Genomic DNA, 12,847 nt, shown 5'->3' with positions numbered 1-12,847 from the left:
ACTGCCACAGATCCTGTCTCAGTACCAAGTTCCTCTCACTGCGAGAGAGGTGAACATATGGTGAGTGGGGGTCGTACTGGAATGGTGGTAGGCTCTCCATGTCAAGATCGTGTCCCTCAAACCATGCTCTGACATGTGAGTACCATGCTCTCTCATGCCCACTCTCTAATAGCTGTATAGCTGCCTCAAATGCTCTACGAGTAAGTCTGTCAGGAGGTAGCTCTCTCATCCTCTGGATGAAGCTGACTGTCTGGAATAGTGCCTCTACCACCATGGGTGGTGTGGCGAGCTCGGCTCTAATAATGTCATGTGGCACTGTCTTCTTGCTGCGGAGCAAGCGTGAGATCATACATACCTGTGGCCTCTCAAGCTGTGTCCACTGGTCAGCTGTCAATCCTGGTGCCCATACTGCCGCCGAGTACATCAAGGCCGGGGTGACTAAGGTGTCGAAAAGCCACCCCTTCGTGCGGGGTTCCTGAAAGTGTGCCTGGTGGCATCTCCGCTCTAGCATGGCCAGAGCTGCATATCCTCGGGTGAGCCTGTCAGCAGCAGCCTGCCTCATAGTGAAGGGTCCTGGTAGGCTGGTGAATGTGATGCCAAGGTAGACATAGGAGGTGACTACATCAACCTTTCCTCCTGCTGCTGTGAAGGTGGCAGCGCTCCTCACTGCACTGGATGTGTGAAAGATCATAACCTTGGTTTTGCCAAGGTTCACAGTCAACCCCCTGTGTGTGCTGAATTCGTCCAAGGCCTTAAGATGGCGTTGCAAGCCCTCGGGTGACTCTGAAATCAACACAATATCATCAGCATATAACATGATGTGGACCGGAGTACCTGCCAAGTCGCTCCCCTCTCCCCCTGCTCGCAGTATGTAGTCGGAGATCTCGTCGATGTAGAGCCCAAAGAGTGTCGGGGAGAGTGGGCATCCTTGCTTAACACCAATGGTGCTAGCAATGGTCTCTGAAAAACCGCCTGGGCAACAAACTCGACCCATCACCTTCTCGTAGAGAGCATATATGGCCCAAATCATCTCTGTTGGTACCCCAATGCTGTGAAGGCGCTGGAAGAGTCTCTCGCGTGGGACTGTGTCAAAGGCCTTGCGGAAATCCACAAAGCAGCAGTAAAGCCTCTTCTTCCGCGCCTTTGCCCCATCAATGAGGCAGCGCAGAACGAAGATGTGATCAGTGGTGGAGAAAGCTCGTCTGAAACCTGCCTGGCCTGGAGCTCGTAAACCCTCGATCTCTACGTAGCAGCTGAGCTGTGCCTCAAGTACTGCTCCATATAGCTTGGCCATCGTGTGGCCAATCATGATAGTCCTGTAGTTCCCTAGATCCAGGGTGTCGCCAGATTTGTGGATAGGCACTATGGTGTGTTGTGTCCACTCCTCTGGGAAGCCCTCCCCTATAGCCCGGTTGAAGACATGTGCAATCAACGGGGCTATAGTGGAGGCCGCATAAATGATGTGCTCACTCTGTAATCCAGTATGGTCAGCTGATCGTCTGTGCTGCATGCGGCGTATGGCCCTCTCTACCATCTGTGCTGTAAAGAAGGAGGAGCACGTGGGGCGTGGCTCGTGTGGCTGTGGGATAGGAGGCTGTCCTGGCACCTCGTAAAGTCGCTCTGCATAATCATGCCATATTTGTGGATCCTCAATAGCTGTAGTCGGACGTGGCTCGCGCAGGGTGCGCCATGCTGTCGCGCTATCCATGCTCATGAATAGGCGGTATAGCTCAAGCTCCTGTGCCTCTTCGAATGCTCGCCGCTTTTGGCGTGTCAGCGTCTTCATATGCCGTCTGGCCTCTCTCTCTGTGATCGCTCCTAAGGTTCACTGTGCGCGGAGGCGTCGGTATAGCTCTCTGCACTCATCATCATACCAGCGGTTCTGAGGCATAGTCCCGGGGGGGGGAGTGCGTCCTGTGTGAGTGGTGTGTGGAAAGGAGCTAATAGCTGAAGTGTGGAGAACGGAAGAGATATGTGATGTGAGAACTGAGAGTGGTGTGGATGGGTGGAGGAGGCATAGGCCATGCTCGACCTCGGCCGAGTAAAGAGAGGCTAGCTCATGTGTGAAATGGATGGTGGTGTGTGGAGTGTGTGCTGTGGAGCTGTGTGGGATGGTATCTCCGATGATGGAGAAAGAGAGGTATGTGTGGTCGGCTCCGATGGGTATGGGTGGAATGGTGAAGGATGTGATAAGGTGTGTAGCCTCCCTGGGTCCCAGAATATAGTCGACTGTACTCCCCCCTCCCTCTGCAACTCCATGTGGCATACAAGTCAGGCCCCCTGAGGAGGGCCACTGGACCATCCCGTTATAAATAACGAGACGGTGCTGGGAGCCAAGTCGAAGTAGATGTCGTCCGTAGGCTGTGACTGGAGCTCTGTCTGCTGTATCTCTCATAGTAGCCTCCTCATCTAGAGTGTGTAGTGCCTCTGGGTCCTCGTGGTCATATGCCTCACACTGCTCACTGCGCGTACGAGCATTGAAGTCTCCCATAAGGAAGACTTCACCCAGTGTGGAGTACTCCATAATCTCCTCCGTGAGGCATGCGTACGGTGACTCCTGCTCAATAGGGGCGAATCTGGAGCCTGTGGGAGCAAAGTAGCAAAGGGCAATGTAGACGATCCTGTCTCGTGAGAGCTCGAGGCGAATCCACATGTAGCGGGCCTGTGGGTCCCGGGAAACAATCTGTAGTCTACTGTGAAGCCCTTGTCTAAAGAGTATGGCCACTCCTCCTGAGCCACGAGTGGTGTGCTGGCGCATACACCCCCGATGTAGAGACTCCCACTGGAATCCATGTATCCGTGGTAGCCCTCTCTCTGGGCTCTCGTGTGTCTCTGTAAGTAGAATGATGTCTCGACCTCTCATCACCTCCTCAAGTCTCTCTGGGTGTGTCCATAGGTCTCCATTGCAATTCCAAACCGTGACATGAATCTCCTCGTGTGTCCCACAGGCCGCGAGTCCCTATGCGATGGTCTTGCCATCAATGATAACCCTACCATCTCGATATACTGCCTTCTTCCCTTCTTTGCGGGCTTGGTGGACTCTAGGCATGCACGCGCGACGGTGATCTTGTTGCATCTTTGTGAGGTCATCATCAAGATAAATCGGGGGGCCTTCTAGCCCTCTCAAGATGACCCTCTTTCGGAGGAAAGAAGTTCGAGACTCCTCGGAGGCGAATTGGAGGATGAGAGCTCTCTTCTTTGGATCTTTGCCGGCTCTCCAAACTTTGGAGAAAGGGATCTCTTCTTCCTTGTATCCCACTTTCTTGCATAAAGCTTTCCCATCGCTCTCGGGTGTAGACCCTTCTTCTTCTTTGATGCCGGTCACTCGCACATTGAGACGGCGAGCTTGTCGCATCTTCTCCTCCTCGATGGTTGTGTGTACGATGAGTACCTCATCTTTTTGGGCTTCCTCTCTTGCAACCTTCTTGATGTTCTTTTTGACCACTTCGACCCATCCTTCTTTGGTGGCCTCTAATTTGTCCTCAATGCTTACGGTGAGGGCTTTGGTGATCTCCTCCTTGAGGGCTTCCTTAGCCTCCTCTTTAATCTCTCCTTCTTCGGGGGTGAGGGATGTGATGGAAGCATGAAGGAGATCGATTTGTGCCTTCATCTCTTCTTGCTCTTTCCTCCATCTCTCCCTCTCCTTCCCGTTCTCCCGTTCCCTTCTCTCCTTCTCCTCTTTGAGATTTTGGATTTCCGCTCTCATGTCCTCCTTCTCTTCGTTCCATAGCTTGATGAGGGTGGCTTTCTCCTCCTCCCATATCTCTCTCTCCATCCGCCATTCTTTCATGTCCTTCTCCAATTGTGCAAGCCTCTTGTTCGTGAGCATGAACGTTGTCTTCATTGTCGATGCCGGCGTCTTGATGATGGGGGAAGACATGGCTGTCTTCGTAACTACCCTCTCTTCATATTGTGAAGAAGAGGGGAGAAGGGGAAGAGAGGGAGTACTTGTGTGTATGCGTGTATGTGTGTAGTGTGTGTGTGGGTATGTATCCGTGTGTGAGAGATTGGGGGAAGCGGGCCTGGTGCACTTGGTAATGCTGCCACAGTGAGGCAGCGGCAAGTGCTACAGCCTTGGCAGCGTGCAGTCGCAACAGGTCAGCTACAACGGGTTCAGCAGCAGCAGCAGTGGCGCGCGCAGGGGGTGAAACAGCAGCAGCAGTGGCGCGCACAGGGGGCAGCAGCAGTGGCGCGCGCAGGAGCAACAGCAGTGGCGCGCGCAGGAGCAGCAGCAGTGGCGCGCAGAGAGAGAGAGAGAGAGAGAGAGAGAGAGAGAGAGAGAGAGAGAGAGAGAGAGAGAGAGAGAGAGAGAGAGAGAGAGCTCATTAAAGGAAACGTATTTCATAGTATCCCCATGCCCGCTGATGACACTTCTAAGGATTAGTGAACCACTCTCTTGTTCTTCCATGACTCTCTACGTGTCACGACTCTTTAATTCTTTCAAGAATTCAATTTGTAAAATCTCCACGATTGCTTACTTCAAAATGAACTTGGGTCGCCTACCCATGTCACTAATTGACACCTCCCTTTGGGAGGTGAGATCAACGACTCACGATCGCTAGTTGATCGTGACCATTGGATTCTCTAGGGAATGCAAAAGATTCCCAAGGGTCTTGAATCCGAGGCTTGAACCTATGCACTCTCTCCCCTTTGGGTAAGCTATCGCATACTTCTTGAAAGGAGTATGTGTGTTAAATTTATAGATCAGTTCGTCATAGATGAGTTCACATTTATTTTGGTATGGTGCACATACCCTTCCAAGTTCACACCAATTTTGATGTAGTGCACACTCAATTCACACCCTCTTTAAATCAAATTCTCACAAACACTTACACCTAATTCAAAAATGTGATCCGACGGTCCAGATTGCTTCCGCCTCGGGACGTGTAACGTGGGTCATTGATCCCACCGAGGGTGCCACATATTGAGGCGTAGGATATTGCGAAGTGTGGGAGGGGGCAAAGAAGAAACAAGGTGACGAAAGCAGTAGCACGCAACTACCTACGTTGGTTTGGCAGCAGCGGGCGAGTAGAGTACAGTCGTGGAGCGGGAGAGGTGCGTTTGAATGAAAGACTAAGATGAAGCTTTTACGCAGGCTTTCTGTGTGGGGAGATGGAGCCAGACCAGCACAAAGCGTCTCTTTATCGTGCAAAGCTGCAGTACAGCTATGGAAACACCATCTCTTTCAGGGTTTACATTGTCAGCACCGCCCTCTCCATAATCCTTTTTCATTTGCTTTTAACAGGTACAGCTGCTACGACTGCTGCGTTCAATATGATTTCCCACCCTCCCTCATCTCCTTCCATCTTTCTCTCTCCCTCACACACACATACACGCACAAAAAGAAAAATCTTTTTTGATTGATTTAAAAGTAGTAAGGAAAACCCGTCAGATACAAAGGGAAGAACACATAAGTGTTTCGTAATGTGAAGGCATTAAAAGCATACATAGGAGAGCTAAAGGAAATCTGGGGATATGTCCCCGACATCAAGGGCAAAATGTAAGGATTGCCTAAGTGAAATCTTGATGGAAGAAAAGAAAACTGCATTTTGCTGATGGAACAATCGAAAATTGCGTTGGCGCCACAAAGAACATAGAGACTAAAACCTGACCCATGTGAAGAAGACTGCAAACCGTTGAAGGGAACCTAGGAGAATTCCAAAAGCCCAGAACCGTTTGTGGAAAACTGTCGAGATAAAGCGGAGGCGCATGCAAGTTGATGTGTGGTCAAGGAAGGCCCTGGTGAAGTGATATTCCCAAAGTAGGTGTCTGACAGTCTCATCACAGGCTGAACGTCTGACACAACAACAAGAGCTGATGTGACACGCACTAAGGAGAGTTCAAACAGGGAGAACTTGTCAAAGGTGGCAATGGAAGATGCAATGAAGACAAGAATTGGCTCGTGATTTGGTGGGTACCTTGACTTCAGTTTAGAACACCTTCAATGCAAAACACACACGTGTGGAGAAGAGAGATCACTGAGGTAGAGAGAGACAGGACATTTGAGAGAGAGAGAGAGAGAGAGAGAGAGAGAGAGAGAGAGAGAGAGAGATGTGGGAAAGACTCTCCATGCTGATAACAACTTGCTCATACAAGTGACCAAGGGTGGTCCGGCATAGAATTGACATGCGCTATGGATAGACCCGAGGTGCACACAATTGCGACTGCTAGTGACACTACCAACTGCTCCTACACACGAGACCATTGTCACGGTCTCGTCATGGACTGCCCTAGCCTCTTGTGGAAGTGAGGCTCTGGCGGGATCTCCTCCTGGCAGGAAGGCTGATGTGAAGGGAGAAGGAACCCGATCGGGGCTGGCCTATGGTGTGGTTGCCCCCTAACGAACACGGATCTGCTCCTCTCGTATGCCTGCACCAACATGGAGGTGCTTTGCATCTGCTGATCATAGGGCCTCCATGCATTTGCCTTGGGAAGGAGAAATGCAAGGGTAATCCCTTGCTGCCCATCAATGGCGACATGCTGCTCTGCTCACGATGAGGAAAAACGCTCGGGCTGCATGGGAAAAATGCTAGGGCTGAATGCCCCCTCTGCCCACTACCCCTGCTAGAGATGCCCCCTAGGGGTGCCCTGTGCTCCCTTGAGCCAGTGCATTGTCCCTTTACAGGCGCCCTGTCGTGTTATATATACCTCCAAGCCTCGAGGTCCGCCAACTGTCCACCAGCCACGACCCTGCGTAATGGAGCAAATATGGGAAGAGGGCATCGGGTGCCCATGGGACACATAGGAAAAATACCAGCAGGAATGGGAAAAATATTCCCACCTTGCAGGAGCCAAATGGCCAAGGAACTGAGCCAAAACCCAAGGCTAAACATGGCTAGACTCAACCTGACATGAGAAACCTACCTCACACTGACTGGGCACAGCCACTAAACAGCCCTCACTCCCTAGCACCTGTTTCTGGGAGAAATTGGGACCGACTAGACGAATCCGGAGAGATGCCTAAACTCTTAACACCCCCTCTGAGCTCTTGGAAAGGAAGTCGGACCAGGAAGCTGGAGTAAGCAATCTGCAATTGGCAAGAGAGGGTTTTGTGGACGAGGATATCTGCTACTGAACTCCGAGGTTGAACAACACAAGGCGCCATAGTATCATCCAGCCACTACCCCCGAAAGACGTTTGGGAAGTAACACGCTGTCCGCTGAAAGTAAATCAGCTCTAACAAGAATCTTCTCAAGCCAACCGAATTATAAGTCGCACAACCAACATCTGCAAAAGGTACTGCTGCTAACCGCTACAAGAGAATGCACCAAAACTGAGGGTAAAGGCATAAAATATTGGTATCCCGATCATTTCCCAACTCTAAAGTACTCCATCCTCAAGGAAAAAGTCAAAAATCTGCACCTAAGGTCATATACCACATGCTTGAAAATTCAAGCTGCTACGGAAGTCCAAGGAAGGGGACAATTGAGGCTACTAAGGAACTATATGCCCGATGACGAAGAACCAAAGATCTGCCCCAACCACCATATAGAATGATGAACTGCAAACTGTATCTGAAGGAACTTCATCGGAACTAAGAGTGAAACTGCAATTGATCTTCACCTGTCTGAAACACCACCCGAGAGAATATCACCCCACTCTCAGAGTGAATTGGGAATAAAGATCCAACAGAAAAGAAAAACACATCATTACTGAGACTAAGGCTAACACGGCAAGATTTAGAGACCTGCACCCAAGCTCTGCAAGAGAAGGACAAGGTGCCATAGAAAGCAACGAAATAGATTGTCAAGCCTGTCCGCTACACATGGAACCACTGATACTGAAAGGAAGTAGTCTGGGGAAACTGACTCCCAAGTTGGCCCCACATCCCCCTCTGAAGGGAGAACACCCAAACCATGGATAACTATCATAACTCTCCAACAGTCTTTGCCTGTGTAATTGGATCAACAAAAGTAGGTGAATCCGAAAGGAAACTAATATACCTGTGGAACTTGGAACCGAATTTGGGAGAACCAAGAAGACCGTCTCCCCACTGTAATCTGGTCCAAAATCAATGCCCAAAAGCTACCAGCATAAATCATGGAAATCCGTACAACTACCACTTCAGCAACGCAAATCATGGAAATCTGTACAGGCTGCCAAGTCAGCATGTCAGTGCAATTTTTGGAGCATCCGTACGATTGCCACGTCATCATCTGTTGCGCAAGCCTTTGTGTGTGTGGGTCCTGCTTTATTTTAATTCCTGGGCCCCATCAGACGAGGTCCCATAAGTTGGTAGGACTTCTTCTTTTGCTGCTGCTTGTTCTTCTTAGGGTTTAGGCCCCTCGACCGTGATCTGAAGGTTGGCTCTGTTCTTCAGTGACTTGACATGTCAGCAGTTTGTGACATCCCAAGTGGTAGAGTCTCCAGGGATCAATCTGGAAGACAAGGCATAGGAACCATTGCTCGGATGCACTGGGAAGAGCAACCGTCACACCACAAATCCGAAAGACGAGGCAACCACCGAAATGGCTAAGGAAAACATCCACCAAGATAGTAATTGCATTGTGGGCTAAAGAACACCATCCAAAACCACAAGAAATGGGTAAGGAAACCAAGGGTTGGAAGACACCATGCGTGGTTCCCCCATTGAATGGAGCAGCGGCAGTCGATTGAAGATAATAACCTGGAAGCCCCCTCTGAAAGAGAAGTATCCTCAAAAGTACGTAACAACTGTCTCAGCCCATGTCGCAAAAGAGCAAACACTGTCACTGAAAGCTCAAGAGCTGAAGCTGAGAACTCCCCCTGAGATAGGAAGTCCCCCTCCCGCTCAATCCTTGGAAAAGAGAATAAATACCGCCAAAAAGAAATATGAGACGACTTGGAGTAAAACTACTTTCTCGAATCTCGTGGAACTCGAGACTCAAAGAGAATCACACCATCGATAAACTCGGATTGCTAAGAATAGGAAGACGTGAAAGGTCGTCACGTGAGGATCATGTTTGCCAAGGAAGCCGTTGGGGTCCAAAAGAACCTAGCTACTCAAGAAAACTCCCTGAGATCAAACCAAATGTCCACCATTCCTCCATCTGCCAAGATCAAACCTATAGGTACAACAATATGCCAAACTGCATACAGACTCGGAAGAACACATAGACTCCCACTATTGTAACTTGCTTCCTTAAAATCTTTATCTAAAATTGTCCTTTGTACTTGTGCTAAAGAAATATGCCCACAATTGAACTATGCAATCAATATCCAATACACAACATGACTCCAATACTCAAGTAAGAGTAAAGGAACCGACTCGGGGAACAAACGCGTGAGGAACGTTGGGGCTGATTTGTAACATGCTAGAAGAAAGCAGCCAGCATGTGGTCATGCGTGCTCCAAATGTGATGATAATGCACGCCCAAACCAAAGCGTGCAGCTGCCTGAGGAAAACGAAAAATATTCCTAGACGTGTCAACCACATCATCCACCATGCGTATGCCACAACAAGAAAGGAAGTATGCCTGGCGTGGCAATCGATCAACAAGAGTAAGAGAGAATGCCCTACTCCAGTGAATGCTTCCTCAACGGAGCGAATTCCCATTTGGTGGTTGTCTCCCATGCCATGAAAGATGAGCCGTAACGACTTTCCAATCAAAGAGTAAACTAGAGGTAATCGAGCAACCAGGAATCTGACTGACCATCTTGCCAAACACAATCTCCTAGAGGGATGTCTGCCAGTGACCAAAGGCGGAAGTGGTGAGATGCTGACATAGTGAGGCAATCATGACTGTCCATGGCTGAGGTTGCTACATAAGAGTAGGTAAAAACATGGCCTTCCTTGCAAGAGCGTGGTGGTGAAGATCCAAAATATTCAGTTTGTCACAAACTGTTGACGTGTCAAGTCACTAAAGAATGGAGCCAACCTTCAGATCCCGGCTTAGGGGCCTAAACCCTAAGTGAAGAAGCTGAAGCAGCAGGAGAAGTTTAACTGAGAAGTTTAACTGACTTACAAAGGCTTGCCGAGTGGCCTATTTTTAAAGAAGAAGTTCCACCAACTTTTGGGACCCCGTTCAATGGGGCTCAGAGGACCTAAAGGCATTAAAATAAAGCTCAGGCATTAAAATAAAGCTGGATCCTCACACACGCTGTTGGGCAAAAGAAAAAGTGGGACACCTCTATAGCTTTATAGCCCAAGAGCATTACAACTTCAACCTCAACACCAAAATGTATATCAAAACCACTCTTAGTAAACCCAAACCAAAAGGCATATGCTCCCTTGGGAATTTACAAGCACACGCCCACCCAAAGGACCATAGCACATAAGAGCAAAACCTTGTCAAAGCACGGATTTAGAGCACACGCCGACCAATGCATATGAAGACAAGGGCCTTCCCTTTCACAATTAAACATCACAAATCCACAACTTCAACATCAATTCCACAATTCATAGATACATGCCCTCTCGATCTATTTGCATATAGTTTTCCACTATGCTGCCATAGTCATAACCTTGCAGAGAACTAGTCGTAAATTGAAGAGCACAACTCCAATTGGGACACTTTAAAGCTTGGAAGAAAGCTTGAAAAATGAATGGCGAGAAAGTTGAAGATGACCAAAATTGAATCTACATACCGCTACATGCAAAATTGACACGAACAGAGAACTATCCTGATACGACTGCACGTAGAGAAGGCAAGGCGAGGGCAAAAACTGCATTAGGAACCATCAAGGAGGCTCAACGAGCTAAAACTTGCAAATTTTTGGACTTTGGCCGAACTTTTTTAATTTTGTACATGAGATTTAGTTATATACAAGTCTCACTTCAAAAAACTCTCTTACGAGCACTTATAGTAACCCGACAACTGGCACTATGCTAGTGACTTTCCGTGCACGTACATGTGCTTGCTCTAAAAAACCCACAAAAAGAACCCAGATACCCTTTTGACATCAAACGTCTTGTCCATACGTACAAATTTACAAAAAACGGGGTGTCGAAAATACGCCTACCAATGCGTAACCAGCTAATGACGTGGCAGAGAAGTACGAAATTTTCGGATTTTGCGCTAGCCTGTTGACGTGGTAGAGCTGTACTGATTTCCCCGTTTACGCTCGCCTACTGACATGTCAGAGCTGTACGGATTTCCGTGTTTTACACCGACAACTGACGTGGCAGAGTTGTACGGATTTCAACTTTTGTGCTGGTAGCTTTTGGGCATCTGCTTTTGAGCCAGTTGCTTTTGAGTTTCAAGCTTTTCATCTAAACTGCTTTTCAAGGCCAAGAGCCTTTAAATGAGTGTAGAGGGCTCAATCTCTGGCATGCGTTAGTGTGAAGGTGCAGGGATTGGAGTACCGGCATTGTACTCGGTTGAAGCAATAAAAAGAAATTCCGAAAGGGGCGTCAACGTTTTGGGGCCAATACTCTCTGGGGTGGAATTCCGCCACTCCGTGTCGTGTGTGCTCTCTCTCTTTCAGTTTCAGTTGTTATTGAAGTGCTAAAAGTCTGTTCAGTCTGTTCTTTTCTATTGGCACGTGGTGCCCGTATTGTGACAGCAGTATCAGAGCTTCAGGCGTGTGCTTTTCTGAAAGCATACCGGTCCCACCAAAGAGCAGACATAGCAAATTGGCGCTTCCAAAGTTCATTGGAATTTTATTTGAAGAATCTTCGTGTCGCGACCCTGGACTTATTAGCCACTCCCACCCTTACTTCATTGCGAATTGGGTGCGCTCCCGCCTTCATCGCTTTGTCTTACAGGGAAAAAACGATAAAGATCACTTGCAAAGAAGGATCAAGGATTCTTTTCAAGCCGTTGTTTTCTTAGAGGCAGTGCCATGCAGTGGTGGTGTTAGGTGCAGCGGAATGAATGTTGTATTTTCTCAAGATTAGTGATCTATATTTGCTCAAGGTTCCTTTAGTGCTTAGGGAAGGAGAGAGCCTTCCGTCTTTATGGAGAGTGCTATGATCACGAACAAAGTGAGTGGATATTGTGCGTGCAAGTGAATGAGACTGAGAGAAGGAGAGAAAAGAGATACGACACCCGAGAGGTTGTAAAACCCTCCTCCGAAGGCCCCACTCTCGTCGGCGAGAGTGGTCTCCTTTGATTGCACAAAGGTGTACAATGCGTATGCAATGGACTGATGCAACTTGGACTATGCCGATGACGACGGTGGTGGTGATGACGACGACTTAGGCTGAAATCTGTGATCTTCTATTTGCCGAATTTCGTGGACTGTTTCGGGGCTGAAATTGACCGTTTTACTGCTATCTTAAGGGCTGAAAAATGGTGGAGTTGTCGGGGGGGGGGGGGGGGGGGTCATGCTGATGGCAAAACGCTGAGGATCTGTACCTGTGAGGCTGCGTTTTTAGGCTGTTTGCACCTGCTGAAAACGCTGATATTTGCAGTTTCCTCAATGCTGAAAAACGCTGCAAAAAACATTGAAAATGTTGGTTGGCTAGCGTTAGTAAAAACGCTAATGGCTGGGCTATGTTTGTTGCGGGAAAACGCTAGGCAATGGGACTTGATGGCGATGCTGGGGATCTGCAATGGCTAGGATGCTGAGGGTGATGGCGATGGTCTGCAAATGAGGAAACGACAAGAATCTGGGAACTTGCCCGGCGAGGATGGGGAGCCAAAAACTCTGGGGGTGCTGGGGGGTACTGTTGAGAAGTTGCATGTTGAGCGGGAAGCTCTTGCTGCCTCTTCTGCCAGAAAGTGTGAACTTTGGTTTGCTTATATATTAACTTAGCAAAATTGCTCTACCTACTTTTGTTGGAAAGTCACTTAAAAATAATAAGTGAAAATCCCAATAAATTGGAAAATAGGCTAAATGCACTGGAAAATTCCCCTAATTGATGCGAATGGATTTTGATGGGAATTCCGATGATCATGCTGTGTGCAACCGGAGGATATGCATC

General features: G+C 48.6%; 1 protein-coding gene across 13 annotated transcripts in view; it reads left to right on the top strand.

The window, feature by feature from the left end:
- Positions 1–4,938: 4,938 nt before the first annotated feature.
- LOC147449734 (uncharacterized) overlaps positions 4,939–12,847 on the top strand; it is a 172,457-nt gene continuing 164,548 nt past the window's right edge. For 12 of the 13 annotated variants that reach the window (XM_086522092.1, XM_086522090.1, XM_086522087.1 and 9 more), the window contains exon 1: positions 4,939–5,245. In XM_086522092.1, the coding sequence (XP_086378218.1) occupies positions 5,113–5,245 (133 nt within the window). In that variant the 5' untranslated portion in view covers positions 4,939–5,112. The remainder of the gene's footprint in view (positions 5,246–12,847) is intronic. The other variant, XM_086522097.1, reaches the window with a different exon arrangement.

This window comes from Adiantum capillus-veneris, chromosome 10 (genome assembly GCF_014529385.1).
Source record: "Adiantum capillus-veneris isolate H3 chromosome 10, ASM1452938v2, whole genome shotgun sequence".
Lineage (NCBI taxonomy): Eukaryota > Viridiplantae > Streptophyta > Polypodiopsida > Polypodiales > Pteridaceae > Adiantum > Adiantum capillus-veneris.
Note: the sequence above shows the minus strand (reverse complement) of the source record. Positions and strands in the feature narration are given on the sequence as shown.